The sequence below is a fragment of the Boleophthalmus pectinirostris genome, unplaced genomic scaffold (assembly GCF_026225935.1).
Source record: "Boleophthalmus pectinirostris isolate CB_2022bp ecotype Guang Dong unplaced genomic scaffold, ASM2622593v1 HiC_scaffold_5, whole genome shotgun sequence".
Classification (NCBI taxonomy): Eukaryota; Metazoa; Chordata; class Actinopteri; order Gobiiformes; family Gobiidae; genus Boleophthalmus; species Boleophthalmus pectinirostris.
Genome location: NW_026571404.1, coordinates 24,436,692 through 24,452,790, shown reverse-complemented (window position 1 = coordinate 24,452,790; position 16,099 = coordinate 24,436,692). Strand labels below are relative to the sequence as shown.

Here is a 16,099-nt window from a genome sequence, read left to right as displayed (position 1 = left end):
ATGGCCATGCACCTATAATGGGGTTTAAATTGGACAGACTGACCGCTGATTGGATAGGAGGAGGTGCAGCAGTTAGCGGGGAGTGACTTTGAAGTGAGGCGATGAAGGAAGAGGTAAACGTAGTAACGTAGTAAACGTAAAAGTTGTGAGGTACATGGGAGTGAAGTTAGGTCTTCCAGGCTGAAATTATGTGGCTTCATTTGTATTCAAGTATTAATGTGCTGTATTTTGATATTGTAGATCACAGCACCAACTGTATGTGGCCTATTTCCAAAAGCCATGAGTTTAATGGAATAAAAAGTCTCTAAAGTCTAGTCTCAACTAATTGTTATATTTGTTTAACCTCTTCATATACAGGGGTATTTTAAGAATCTATGTTTTCCTACCCCCTTACATGTTATGAAAACCTAAACTCGACGCAAAAGGCAATGTATTTATAGTGTGGTTTGCATTATATAGTCAAGAGATAATAAATAACTTAATTACAGTATGTTTTTCCAATTCTTTAAGTCATAAGTTGTCTTCTTGTAGATGAGCCTGTGAGCAATGAGAACCTGAACGGCCACGCCACATCAAGTGTGACGTCGGAGGAAGTCAAGGTGGACATAGAATCACCTGATGCACAACGGCAGGAGCAAGCTGTCGCACCTGTCGACAACACTGAGGACAGAACAGGTCTGATATACCATTATCCCTTTAGCCTATTTTGTAATGTAGTAAAGTCAATAGAAAATCTGTGTAGGAATGCAAACATTTTAAACTCCGGACCTTTCTGTAATTGGGCATTTTAACCCCAAACTGAGATTTATGTATTTGAGTTTGATCTCATAACATGGAATATTTTTGTTCACACTTGTGGTTTTGGAACATGGAGGTCTGTTTTTCAAATAAGTGTTGCCGGATTTATTTGTAGCTGTTACAAAATGTGCCTGGATCTGAATGTGTGAAGCCCACTCATGTAGATCGTTGTATTCTTCTAACATCTACCCTTGAAAAGACATGTACTTAAATATATCTGGAGCTTAGACCCTTTTTGCCTCCTGATTCCTCTCTCCTCTTGAGCTGTTTCTTTGAAGTCTTTGTCTCTGGTGAAGGAACGCATTTGGCTCAGCAGCACAGTTAACTGGCTGACACTCAATCCTCTCTGGGATCTCTGCCTAATGTGTACAAATAGATATTCCCATTATATCGGCCTACTACAGCAGAGGCTCACAGTCCGAACAAAGCTGTGGCGGTCTCCTAATGCCCTGCTCTCCCCTAAGAGACCAGCTCCTGCCTAAGTGTTTTTCATCTCTACTGTGTTAGCATTGAACTCCCCCATTTGGAGATATATTCTTGTACAGGTCAATAATCACAAAGGCACAAACATGCAGGTTGTAATGTGTTTATTTTGTATTTGGCAGAATCATTGTTTTAGGCTTCAAGCTTCAGACAATGTTTATAAATATCTTAATGTATGTGTAAAATACTTTATGTGGTATAATTTATGTTCAAAATATTTAGATGATGAAACATCTCATGGAGATGTGATTGCTTTCTCTAAATGTTCCACAGTATGACATTAAATGTATCTGTCTTGCATTGAGCTTGATATAGTAAGTGTAATGCCATGCTGTGAAACATCCCAAGAAAAGCTATAACCTTTCCATGGAGACAGGTAGGTGGTGGATCCTCCACCAGAAAAGTTACATTGTGCACCTTTAAAATAATAGTTGGTTGTTTAGCATAGATATTTGTAGCAATTGATCTTGCAACTCTCATCTGACCTTCATCTTAATTTAACCTCCCACTACCTTTCCCTCCTGCTTCCTCTGGGCGCTCAGAGAGGAGTGACTCTAAACCCATCGCGCGCTCAAACCAGGTGCGCTCCCGAGATACTCCGACTAAAAAGCCTCAAACAGCCTCCCAGCCTGCCTCCTCCAAACCCTCAGGGGGCGCTGCAAGCACAGTCAGGCACAGAGAGGCCTCCACTGGGGCTAAAAAAACAGCTAAACCACTGGAAAAGCAGGCTCTTCCAATCAAACTAAAGCTAACACCCGTAACAATAACAACACTAACCGTGGGACTGGTAAGTTTAGCTGGTGCTAGCCTGGGCCCTGCATGCACGTGAATGAGGTGTCACTACCCAGCATCCTCTAGCCTTGTTAACACGTTTCCCCTTTAAGTTGGTAGCTCTGTTCCATTGGGTCAAAACTCTGAAAGTGGTATTAGGTTTGCAATCAAACATTTTAAAGGTCTTATATTATGCAAAATGACTCCTGTGAGCTTTAAGCCATGTTACGTCATCAAAAACATCCCTAGAGCTGGGTTTTGTTTCATTCATATCTTTCAGTTATTCTTTATTAGTCTTTCTACATCTCCAAAACTCAAAATGCTCTGTTCCACCTTGTGATGTCATGTAGTGGTACTTTTCAAGTTAACAGCTACCTTTTACTTTCTGTTCAATAGAGATGAACAGTTTCAGAGCTGAACTTATCCAAATGATTCTAGTGAAGGTGTATGGAGTTTAAAAACACAGTGGACTGTGATACACTTCCTGTATCACCACATGGACACTGGGTAGAACTGGGTAGTGTTTTCAGTTTGAGAGAAGAACTTAGCCTTAATGTGCAGGATTTGTGTGTTGAACATGTGTGAATGAAACAAAACACAATTACAAGTCTGTTTTTGATGAGAAAACAACATTCTAACCTAGATCAGAAAAAAGGGTAATATGGGCCCTTTAAAGTACATTGTCTAAAAATGAATGCATTATTTTTGCTTTTGATCAAACATTAAATAGATTAGCAGATCTTTTTACTGCATCATCATCTGTAGACATTGTTCCTTTTTGTTGCTCGACTCCATAATATTAAAAACTGGATTGTTTACATTAGGTCTGGGTGGTATGATTAAAAAAAATATGTATTTTGAAAATATTGATCGAGCACCAATATTAACATTTTCCTGAACAGAAAACATCCACAACAGCCAATGACATTTGCGACTCTTGATCTCTCTAAAATATATTTCACAGCCCTAGTTTATAGTTAAAATGGTTATCTTCTTAACAATATCTTCACTTGTATTAGGTGTATAATTATAAACTCACATGCACATAGAGGGTTAGGTCTCATGTAAACACGTAGATTCATTACACTAGTAGTGTGTGGGTGGGTTTTATTGCATGGCATGCATAAAACTGATTGTGAAGATTGTCATGTGGATGGTATTATAAGTGTGACGTTTGGCATGACTAATATACCCCTATGTATGTAGCACATACTATATTCTGAATCATATTTTTGTCCCCCTAATACAAAGTCTTGCGTGATCTCCTTGCTGCTTCTTCTTTAATGAATGCCTGGTGCCTTTTGTAAAATGGCACAAGTTGTTTTTATAATTTTCCATTTAACTTGAGGCTACTGTAACCAATACAAAGACCCTTGTGAAAAGCTTTTAAGAGTTACTTCAGTATTTTCATCACATTTGGTCATCTGTCTAACAGAGAAATACATTTATTATTACTATTATGTATCACATAAATATGTGGCAAATATAGCATATTACAGGTTTCTTTGGTATGTGCATATAGACATGCACACAGTAAAAAACAATATGGTTGAGAAATGCATTTTAAGTTGCTGATTTTAAGTAAACTGCATTATTCTGTAAGTGATGTAAAGGTCTACAAAAAATTGGTACTTAAGTAAAAGTGTGACATGTTGCATGAGTTACATGGTTAAAAATGAACTCGGTTACACATACTACTGCCAAAATTGAAGAGTATGCATGAAAAATACTATTAAAAGTACTAGTTACTTTTAAAGCAATTTTAGTATAGTATTGGCTTGTATTATGAGTGGTTTACACAAACTTGACCAAGTAAACAGTTGAAATTGAAATATGGATTTTCTGAGTTCTGGCCAAACAGAGCAGGTGAAGCAGTGCTTTGTGTTTGTACGTTTAAAAAAGTAGTAATGCAACGATGAGAGAGCTGTGGATTGGAACAAGTGGGGCTTGCACTGCATTTCTCTCATTTTAAATGTAATGAAGGATTGAATTGCATTTCTCAAAATAGTAATAAATAATAATTTGTAATTACAGCTGCAAAACAATTAAAGTAACATGAGTATTTCTATTCTTGAATACAGAAGTGAAAATTGTGTATGTGATGAAAATGGTGTGGGTCTGAAAGGGCATCCACATAAATCCCATGCCACATGCTGACAGTTAATTGTTATGGTGACTATACCATCAGTGTGGTGATGGTGGTTTACCATGTTTTAAAGATTTTTAGCTCTTTCAAAATAAGAATAGGAAGACTACACATTTTATATAATTCATCAAATTCACCTAAGTTAACTTCAACAGGAAATGGCCTTTATCCATCAATTCTCTGAATACATTTTTCAACTACAGCCACAAATTAACCTTTCTCATTTCTTTTTAGCCAAATCTTCCCAGCCAAAGAAGACAGGCACTACCACAAAAACAACCTCAAACTCCACATCCAGTCCTCGCTCTAAGGACTCTGGAACTACTGCACGCGCTTCCGGAACAGATGTAAAGGTGAACCGGAAATCTGACTCTTCATCTTCCTCTGGACCTCACAAAACACAGGGGCAGAAAGCAGACTCCAAATCCTCTGATCCAAAACCTGCTGTGTCCAAAAACTCAGAGGGGAAGGAAACTAAAGTTGTACCTAAATCTGTACAGACTGCTCCCAGTTCAGTGGAGGAGACACAGAACGCTGTGGAAGCAGAGGCCAATGCAGCCAGCCCCTATGTTAACCCCGCCACTGAGGACACTTCCTTCACAGAGAAGGACACAGAGAACAGTTCACAGGCGGAGAAGGAGTCGCAGGAGGGGGGGCAAACAGGAGAGGAGGAGAGGACAGGAGAGGGGGAGCCTGCTCCCCAAAATAGTCCCAGGTACCAGTACTCTTCAGATACTCATTAAATGTTTATGTAATGTCTATTATTACTTAACTGATTAACACTGTGTGACCCTTGAACTCACCCCTGAAGTGACAATTTGTATTTGCTGTATGTAGTTGTTAAAGATGCACTATGTAACCTGTTTGTGTACATGCACATGGGTAGATATAATTGGTGAATAGTGCCATAACATTCCAAGCAGTAACGTTTCCATGAAGATAAGCAGATAAGCAGGTGGTGAGCCTCCAGAAAAGTTGCATAGTGCGACACCTTTTTAAAGTAGTGCATCTAAAAACAAAAAAACAAACACACACACAAAAAAACAATAATATTAATTAATAGTGGTAGGTATAGAAGCTCAAATGTGTCAAGATTGGTATTTAAGTATTTAAGCTGATTCTAACCCATGTCAGATTTTTTAATTAGAATTTTGATATTTAAATGTAAATACAAATTTGCTTAAATATTGTTGGAATTGTGTCAGTTATTGTTTAAACATTGTCCTATTTTTGCCCTTAGTTCAGTGGGGGGTCAGTCTGAAAAGCAGCAGAGCCTCAGTGTGAACACGGAGCACCCGGAGGTGACGGTGATCCCAGACCGTCCCCGGAGTCAGACCAGTGACTCTGACTCAGACGGACCAATCCTTTATCGGGACGATGACGAGGAAGAGGATGATGAGTACACAAACAGTATGTTATTACATTTTTAACATTTACACATAAAATAAGCTTCAGGTTGATATATATTGTATTCACCTGTCCTTTGAAGGCTCTCTGGCCAACAAAATCCGGAGGCGAGACACTCTCAATATTAAACTTGGAAACCGACCGAGCAAGAAGGAGCTGGAGGAGAAGAACATTCTTCCACGGAGCTCTGAGACTGAGCGGCAGGAGCTGCGCCAACAGATTGGCTCCAAACTCGTCAGGTACACATACACGGTCATAAAAGCAGAGCTAGGTGAGACCGGGCTCTGCCAAACTGGCTGAACATTGTGTTTCTGCCACCGATAACAAGAATACACAAGAATAAACTGGCCATGTGACACATTTTTATTCATTACACTTTTTTTTCCCCCTTAAAACGTTTTCAGGCGTTTAAGCCAAAGACCCACCACAGAGGAGCTGGAACAGAGGAACATCCTCAAACGTGAGTTGTAGTTGTTTAGATGTACTTTGGTCACGTGGTCATCCCTTCACTGTTAAACACATACCAGTATATCCTCTTTGAAGCCTATTCATTATTCTGAGTTAAATACCACAAGTCAATGAATGTTTGATTTGTCTATTCACAGAAAAAAATGAAGCAGAGGAACAAGAAGCCAAACAAGAGATTAAAAGACGGCTCTCTAGAAAGGTACCGTAAATACAACGCACACTGAACAGGAACTGAGAGGAAGGCTATATTTAGACCTTGATATGTTTCCCTCCACCTCATGAGTCATAGTGCAGAAGACTGGCCTTTGTAATGAAACAACCCCATCTAGTGGATACAAGGGATTTTGACAAAAGTCAAATTAATGCATACTTAAAGGTACATTATGTAACTTCTAAGGCTCCTCTACTTGTCTCCATGCATGGAATGTTCCACTGTAGGGCCATACATGCATTACTTTCAATTACAGTATTTTATAGCTCAAAAATACCTTGAAAAGCATAAATTCTTGTCATGTGCACTCTTGCTCCTCCATAGATCTTGCCATTAACTTCATTGTCTTCATTGTGATTAACAAATTTATTTCCATACTGTGGAATAATAAAGGCAAAACAGTATAAAATAATATCTCCATTGAGACAAGCAGGTGGCAGGTCCTCCTCCAGAAAAGTTACACAGCGCACCTTTAGCAATGCTTTATTGGTTTGTTCATCTTTTAACAATAGAAAATTATTTGGGAAGAAGTTTTATTCTATAGTGTTTCAAAGAAAGACCAATACCATGACCATTTGTATTCATCAAGTAAATAAATTTGTGCTCTTTGTTTCTAGCTGAGCGTGAGGCCGACAGTCGCAGAATTAGTTGCGCGCAGGATTTTGCGTTTTAATGAATACGTGGAGGTCACAGATGCCAGCAACTACGACCGCCGAGCAGACAAGCCCTGGACCCGGCTCACTCCTGCTGACAAGGTAATGGGTGTTATGCATTGCAATAGGAATTTTAATATTCTAATCTGTGTTTGTGCATAATTATTTTTCTTTGTGCCTCTAGGCTGCTATTCGTAAGGAGCTAAATGAGTTTAAGAGTCGAGAGATGGAGGTTCATGAGGACAGTAAACAGTTCACCAGGTGCTGGCTCCTCTCACCACTGCGCCTCACGCACACACACGCACGCACACACACGCACACACACGCACACACACGCACACACACGCACGCACACGCACGCACACGCACTATTGTACACTCTGACCATAAATCCAGCTTCATCACTTATTTATCACCGTACAGTTTATTAGGCCCTGTTCGATCAATATTAATATTATATCGGTCCCTCTAAGCCATTTCCACCATTAGAGACATTACCTCTCATTCATTAACCCCAGGCATTGATTACCAATAAAGTTCAGATTTATTCACTCATAAATCAAAACATTCACAAAGTGGCAGCACTGCTCTAAAAAACAGAATGTGTGACAAGTTCAGTAGTAGTTGTCATTTAAGACCCATTACTGCTGAAACCAGAATATGTCAAGATTGTTTATCTTAATCTTTAAGATTGTTGGGCGGCAGCAGATCAGTTGGTAGAGCGTTTCTCTTGACATAAACAGCAGTCAGATCCACTTACCCACAGGTTGGCATTGTTATTTCATCTCCTACAGGTGAATGCTGTTGTTGTGTCCTTGGAAAAGACACTTAACCCACCTTGCCTTCAGAGTTGGCGTACACTGTTGTATGAATGAGTGTGTGAATGGATGAGTGGTTCCTTGATGTAAAGTGCTTTGAGTGCCTTGAAGGTGGAAAAGCGCTATATAAAAATGTGACCATTTACAATTTGTTTATGCAACAAGCAAATGTTTTTCTTTTAGGTGCTGTTGTCAAGCTCTTTTTTTGCCTTAAAATGTTCATATTGACTGCTCTACTAGATCCTGGTGTTTTTATTTCACAATTTTGTGCTAATATGAAACTTCACTTGATTGACTATGGGTGACATCACACTCTACACTGTGCCTTTCCCTAATTAATAACAAATTTAGGATATCTTATTTGCATTTCTGAAAACAATATTCTGAACCTTTTAAAACTAAAAATTTGTTTTTAAAAAAACTTTTAAACTTACCAGCTCTATATGTTTCAGATTCCATCGGCCCTGACCATCTCTGATGTTTGGTCATCATAACCCTCTGGTGGTCCACAGAGCAGAGTCCACTCTTCTGCTTCACACCTGTATCCTCACGTTTGTGTGGCAGCTCCGGACGTGTCTTGGACCTTTTTGTTTTTCTCAGACAAACATTTGCACATATCTCAAGCCTTGTGAAGCACTCCAAGTATTTATTTTAATGGCCAAGAGCTGCCTGTAATAATTTATGATTCTTTTTAATTTCCTTTTTTTTTAAATTTCAGTCCAGTATTTAAAGGATTTGGGAGTAAAATGACTAAGCTGTACATGGTGGGAGAGATGCTTTCTGCCCCCTCCCATGTTGAACTATCTCAAGCCAAAATGCCAGATATGGACAACCTGCCGAACAAGGAAAACTGGACATTTGAGTGGCTGAGCTCTGACGCCTCTGTGAAGGGAGTGTGTGCCTCTTAGAATGAATTCAAATACTGCTGTTTAACATATTGAAAGTGTGTTGCCACTAGAGGGCATTATATCATAAGGATTCTTCATCTTAGTGTTTTCTTCTTCATAGTCAGTGTTATATTGTAGGAGCACTGGTCACTTAGGCTTTTACCTACAAGTGCAATGGCAAAACCGGTCTTTTCTCTTTGCATACTGTAATATAAGGACACAGCGAAGATCTGCTTTTCTTTCTTTTATTTATTTCGTTTCAAGTGACATATGGACAACTTGGTGCCAAATAATGTTTGGACATCTGTTAATTAAGTTTTAGTGTCTCTATTTGGAACAGCATTTACTCTGCAAATATTTTTTATATCCTTTTTAAAAATTATTTACAGTTAAAATGATTAATATTCAATGAGTCTGGTTAATTTAAATTACAATGCCTGCTAATTAAGAAGTTATTGGTGGTTTTCAGATTGTACAATATGATAATGTTATACTCCCAGATGGGGGACAACAGCCAGATATTCCTGTTGATTACATTGTACTTTGCCATGAAATATCCAAAAGGTAAATTCACAAATGTTAAACCTGATATTTTCAATTAATGACTAAACCCAAGAACTCTCTGTATTACATAATTTTGCATTTTAACAATATTTTAGCTGCCCCCATCTGTATTCATAAATAACGGCCTATAAAATGTCATCTGAAACCCAGGAATTGCTCTGTCTGTAGGAAAATTTACCTTCTCCATCCAACTTGTCAGGAGCTGTGAGCTATGCGATAGGGACTCTATAATGTATTATAATATTTGTTTTAAAACTAAGAAGAAAAAACAGTAAACAAATGTACAGACTGCACATAGAAAGTCCTGGTCCACCAAACCTCTTCTGTTGGAGCTGGTAGCACAATTTTACTGCTGCATGTGCTAGTCTGACTTCTTAGCTGAGTCAAAGTTTAAATATTTCGAGCCTCTTTTGTTTTGCCCCTGTTCTTTTGGCTGTGTGCAGTGGGTGGAAAGACGAGGCAGTCGAACTCCCCATGGTTCAGACTCTTGACAGCTGGTGGGTTGTTTGAAATCTAAAATCTATTTTGAGTCCACACTCCTAAAATCCACAGGAGATGCTTTTAAAAATAAAATAGTAAAAAATTTAATAATGCACACTAAAAACATTAAGCATTTGAAGTGTAAGTGTAAGACCCATTTTAAAGCAGTTCTTTCTTATGAGATCAGTCAAAGATCAGTACATTTTGGCTGTATAATTCTTCATGGGTTTTTTTTCAAAATCACATAAATATTTCAAACAAGTAATTATTGAACGTTAAGTGCACATGAATTACATTTTTTTCTCCAGTGGAAATTGGGTTCGAGGCTACAGTGACCTACAGTTGGAACTTGCTGACGCACTTTGCTTTTGATAAAAGCTCTTCATAGTCCCACAATATGCTCCTCATTGTTGGTCACAGAAACAGAAAATGATGAATAATTCAATGAATGACTGCACCAGGATAATTATGGATGTACAGTCTTTCAAAGCAGTATTCAAACATTTGTGTGCTATTTTCAATTGATTATTTTGTACAGATGAGTAAATGTGTCAAGCGTGTGCATCAAGAAATCATTTTTACCACTGTTTCCATACAGTAGATGTGAAGGTAGTCCACCTTCAGGATTCATCAGCTACATGGATATCAAACAGTGAAGAATACACTGAGGACTTCCTGCTTTGCTTTTTCTCTATATATTATAACTACATCCAAATCAATTTCTAAGCCTGTCACGATAACAAATTTTTAAGTATGATTTATTATTGAAGGCGATAAATGATAACACTGAAACCAAACCATAAAGCAGAATTCTCCCCCCCAAAAGTATTTTAAATGTACAATATTGTTTAAAGTATGAGCAGCAATAAATAAGTAATTGATTTGTGTTTATAATGATTCATAAAAGTAATTTATTGCACCCTTTATAGCTCAAATATTACAGTACAGAAAAGTAATAGCACTTTTACCACTAGTACAAAGAGGAAGTCCCCGCAACAAATATTGACCCCATAAAATATAGTTCCATCTTTCATGTATTGAAAGATGAGCTGATATAGTACTTATCGAGACAGGCCTATCAATTTCCATTAAAAGTTTATTTGCAAATATATGCTACAGCTTATTTTGAAATCTTTAAATTCCAATTGTATTATTTAGAAGCCAAATGTTAATATTCAGACAGTTGAAGTTGAATTTGAGGCATTCCATCATCCCTTTCTGCAAATCAAAAGTTTGAAATTGACAGCTAGAGAACCAATCTGTCAAAATGTTTACATCCCAAACATGTCTTGGTGCTTGAGCCTTTTCTTCTTTACTTTCCAAATGATTTTGAGAGCCATAATCTGCTGCTGTTACGTTTTTACGATATGTTCAACAAATGCAGTTGCAATTTGATTTTTTTTTTTCTTCTGTAGGAATTTAAAATGTGTATATGACTTATAGGACTGGACCATTTCCACTGACAAGTTGCTTATTATTATACCCTATGTTTGACCTGAAATCCATATTGTAATTGTACTGTACAGTATATCTACTAAACTGTTACATCTAAATATCTGCAATGATTTTGTACATAAAAAGTCAAACATCGATGTGGTTTGTTTCTTCATAGCTATTTTTTTCCCCTCTTCTTATTTCAGCTAATCTTCCCAGGATAAATTTGGACCAATTTGGTTAGTAGTTAGTAATATAATTTTTTTGAATATAGATTTTGCCCTATTTTCTCACATAATTTTAAATATTCAACAAAAAGGCTTACATTAAGGTCCTATTGTACAAAAGTGATTCTTGTGAGCTTTTAGACCTGTTAGAATGTTGTTGCCTCATCAAAAGCAAATCTAGAGTTGTGTTTTGTTTTATTCAAACATGTCTGAGTAATCCTTTACAGGATTGTCTACATCTCTAAACCTCAAAATGGTCTGTCCTCCTTGTGATGTCATGATGTGGTTTTCAAGTTAATAGCTAACTTTTACATTTTGTTCAGTAGAGACTGACAATTCTAGGGTTGAAATCATCCAAATGATTCTAGTGAAGGTGTATGGGGTTTAAAAACACAGTGGAGCACTTCCTGTATTATTACATGACATCACAAGGTGGAACAGAGTGTTTTCTGTTTAAGAGAAGAACTCAGCCTGAATAGGTAGGGTCGGTGTTTTAATCCTTGTGCCTTGTTAAGGGAAATTTATGTATCTGAAGGTACATTTATCATGACAACTTTGGCTGTGGTTGTTTGATTGCCATGAAAATTCACACAGACGTGTTTTTACAGCATTTTAAACATACGAGGTTCATCCCGATCTGACCAATTTTGGCGACGTGAGAAGTTTTGTAGACACTTAGCATGTTTCGGAAATTTACGTATCCATTGACTTCTATTATAAACTCATTATTTGAATTTACAATGGAAGTCTATGGGAGAAATCAGCATGGGCAAAACCTTTTTGTTTAAAATGACAGTATACCAAAACAAAAAAAATGCAACAAACTCTATCTTCCCACTGATGGTTCATATGGATGAGCCAGTATATAGTACCATTTCTTTTAATTCATAGAGTTAGAATATATCCCAATATAGCATTAATTAATATATCTATGAATTTAAGGGCTCATGGAAAAAGTCAGAGTAAAAAAAAAAAAGTGTATTATTATTGAATTATTGCATATAACTCAAATTTGCTGTATGTGGTATTGGGCTCAAAGTGGCATCTAAAGGGTTAATTATTTATGGTAATGTACACAATCAATATGTCAGTGGAAAGAGAAAAATAATATAAAAAAAATATTAATCTTTGACAATTTAATAGCAGTTTAAAAACCAAAATACCCAATTTGTATGAAACACTCCCATTATGACTTTTTTTTTTCAAATTGACTTTTCAAATTGACTTTGGGCGGGTTTTGAAAAACTGGCCCAAAGTCCATATTCACACGGAACATCCACACTGACAGGTCAGTCAGGTCAGTGTGGTTCACTTCACAGTTAAGGGAATTAACTCTGCAAAATATATATATATATATATATATATAATATATATATATATATATATATATATATATATATATATATATATATATATATATATATATATTTATGAACAGGTATGGTAGAAATTTAAAGAAGGTACACATGAGCTTTGTATTTCCAGAGATGTGACCACAGTGAATGACCATTGAAGTATTCACTTCCAGCCTTACCATCGTCCCTGTACCATCATCCGTGTGTGGGCGTAATGGAGTTTCATGCTTGAGAGATGACAAGAAAAAAAAAAAGAAAAAAAATACAGACACAGGAAAGAACAGAACAACTGCAATCTCTTGTCCTTGATGAGTCATTATAGAATCGTCATCCTCAAACTGAAACAGGCCTTAAGTTTTCACCTTGCAAAATAAGATATTGTTTTATTGCAGAATACATTGCTTGGTGGCTGCTGGGAGCTGGCCTTGTAACACTCCTGCTTTAGTCAGTCATCTAAATATTCTCCTTTGTCTTTTCACTTTTATAATATACAGTTATATCTTACACAATTTTGAAACATCCACATATGCTGCAAATTATGACTCATTTCATTCTTCAGTTTGTACCATCAGACAAAACTATCTGGATATTATTTTGTGGGAAATTCACTATACTATGTATTAGTCTTGTAAATAGTGCTCCATAATTAGGGCTATAGTCCAGGAGCCGGCACTCTCCTTTGTGATTAGTGTAACTACGAACTACTATTGTAGTCATAACTGCCTTCGGGTAGACTGACTTATTAAAAATATCTGCATTTCTAACAAGTTGAATTATTATTGCTATTTTAGAGATGATAAATATTCAAACAATAAGCTAATTGAATTGTTGTTTGCAGTTAACCCATTCTAACCAAATATGTATTTTGTCATTCTAATATAATCTTTTACAACAATTACACGGGCTGGAGTCAACACTCCATCCATCTATTTTCTTCAGCTTATCAGGGGCTGGGTCGCAGGGGCAGCAGTCTGAGCAGGGCCTCCCAGACTTCCCTCTCCACACACACTTCCTCCAGTTCCCCTGGGGGGGATCCTGAGGTGTTCCCAGGCTAGCCGAGAGACATAGTCCCTCCAGCATGTCCTAGGTCTTCCCTGAGGCCTCCTCCTGGTGGGACGTGCCCAGAACACCTCTTCAGGGAGGCATCCAGGAGGCATCCGAAACAGATGCCCGAGCCACCTCAGCTCCGAGGTAATGAAAGTAATGAAATGCAGTACTACCTCTGCACAAATCTTCTAGATCAAAGTAAATGCTAACTAAACCATAACCATGACAGAAAGAAAGTAAGATCCATTTTATGTTATTTAGGCTATTACAAAAGCTATCTTTTGAAGACATACATACTCGAGGAGATCTCCTGCACAGTGTGAGCCGAGCCTCCTGCTGCTGGCTCACTGCCAGTGTCCTGGGCTGTAATAACCAGTGGTTAAAAAAGGGGACATTCATCTTCACCCCTGTGGTCAGTGAAAATGTCATCATTACTTCAAGATTTATGCTCTTTTAATTTTATACACTTATATTACACTGGCAAAGTGACTGTAAAAAAGTGTTTTTAAAATGTCCTGACCTGTGACACTATACTAAATTACAGCGAGAACCATGCTTTCATGCCTATGTTAAGTACAACACTTTTTGGACGTTTTTTATAAGTTAGATTTGTTATGTTTTTTGTTGTGAATTGGCAAACAAAACCATTTGTAAGGTTAGATATATAATATTCTCTTTTGTCAATGTTCTGGTCATTAGTCATTCATTTACAAATAAAATAAATAAAACAATCAAGCACTATTGTCCTTTTTTTTTGTTTTGTTATTCTAATTCAGGATTCAGGAGGTTCCAGGCAAACACATCCAATATTTAGAAACTGTTTGCAAAGTGAGCTTGCACTGGGACTTGCAGCAGTCTCACCTCCTCCCGATCCGCACAACAGGCATGAGGCAATGTGGACGCAACTCAGTCCTCTCATTCATAATCCCACTTTTGTATTTAGACCAATATTCTGCCATTTTCAGACTGATTCATTTCCTATAAACCAAATGCCATTCATCTTTTAATTTCAGTCCCTGCATTTATGCCTTCCAAATTATACTCTTTATCTCTTGTGTGCCAGATCCGATCATGACTAAACTCACAACATTGGATAACCTGGTAAAGTACAAGCAGCAGTATGCAAAACAGAATGCATAATAACCACTGTAGGAGTTTTAAAAAAGTGCCATATTTAACATATTACAGTTTTTGCTTTGTTTGACTCAGAAATTAGATGCTTATATGGCATTAAGTACTAAAACATGTGTGGTTGGACTTCTTAATTCCTCTATCTAAAAGTAGACACTAGTACAAGATTCTATATGAACAGCAGTAAAAAATAAACAGAAGCCATAAAACTGTGTACCTATCCATTTGGCTATGTAATTTAGTGTAGTAAAAGTAAAGGAGACAAATTTCCAAATATAACGGTATATAAATATAACCGCAATGATTCTGATCTATGTTGACACGCATTGACGTCTGACATGTGTCACCTTTTATCTTTGCAAGAGCTTTCTGCACCTGGAAGAACAGATTCTCTCAATGCACTACTAAGAAGAGCAATTGTGTGTGTGTTTTTTTTTTTTACCCAGATAATAATGAAAGCTGCCCACACTCACACTTCATTAGCATTTAAAAGCTAATAGTACGAGGTGGGTGCACTTTACAGCAGCCAATATTCAACAAGTAGAAATATGTTTTGCGTTATGTAGACCTCAGGGAGAAAAGCATGAAAAGCTTGACAGCATATTCTAATCACTAACCAAAGAACTCAACTGAATCTAATTATTTAATATTTTCGTGTTTAATAACAGTGCTACAAACTTGATATGACCCAAGTATTTCTCTATTCATTCCTTTATCCATCTCTTGTGAGGGTGGTAGATTTTTACTTTTTTTTTTCTTTCAAAGTCACTCGATGTATTTTTTGATTATTTTCTGTCCGTTTCCCTTTTTCCAGTGTTTTCAGATTTATTGTCACTATCCAATTTAACACATTTCTTATGTTTTATTAACACAAATACTACACAACAATCCACTCTTGTTTTGTTTAATTACATTTCCTATTTTTTTTCTCTCATTTAAGGGTGAATATATACAGTAAGTAGTTTGTGTCTCGACTCCACATTGACTGAGCTCACTTGGCAATGTTGTTCCCATGCTTGGCTCAGTGGTAACAGATGGCAAGGACTTACCCCACTAAGAAACCCTCCAAACACACATGCATGAGTGAGGACATCATTGGCAGCCATGGCCCTATCTCTGAAGCCAACAGTGAGTCATCATGCAGAACATCCTCCTCTGACTATGTGCGGGTGACTGTTTGGCACAGTATATCTTGTCATTAACAACTGCACGTATATGT

The 16,099-nt window shown here is 37.2% G+C and overlaps 1 protein-coding gene across 5 annotated transcripts in view; it reads left to right on the top strand.

Moving 5' to 3' along the window:
• Positions 1-11,276, top strand: part of phactr2 (phosphatase and actin regulator 2) — a 31,522-nt gene extending 20,246 nt beyond the window's left edge. For 4 of the 5 annotated variants that reach the window (XM_020921322.2, XM_020921324.2, XM_055162577.1 and 1 more), the window contains exons 4-12: positions 532-675; positions 4,433-4,913; positions 5,439-5,608; positions 5,688-5,844; positions 6,010-6,065; positions 6,211-6,272; positions 6,902-7,039; positions 7,122-7,198; positions 8,208-11,276. In XM_020921322.2, coding sequence (XP_020776981.1) covers positions 532-675; positions 4,433-4,913; positions 5,439-5,608; positions 5,688-5,844; positions 6,010-6,065; positions 6,211-6,272; positions 6,902-7,039; positions 7,122-7,198; positions 8,208-8,223 — 1,301 coding nt within the window. In that variant the 3' untranslated portion in view covers positions 8,224-11,276. The remainder of the gene's footprint in view (positions 1-531; positions 676-4,432; positions 4,914-5,438; positions 5,609-5,687; positions 5,845-6,009; positions 6,066-6,210; positions 6,273-6,901; positions 7,040-7,121; positions 7,199-8,207) is intronic. The other variant, XM_020921326.2, reaches the window with a different exon arrangement.
• The last annotated feature ends 4,823 nt before the right edge of the window (positions 11,277-16,099 follow it).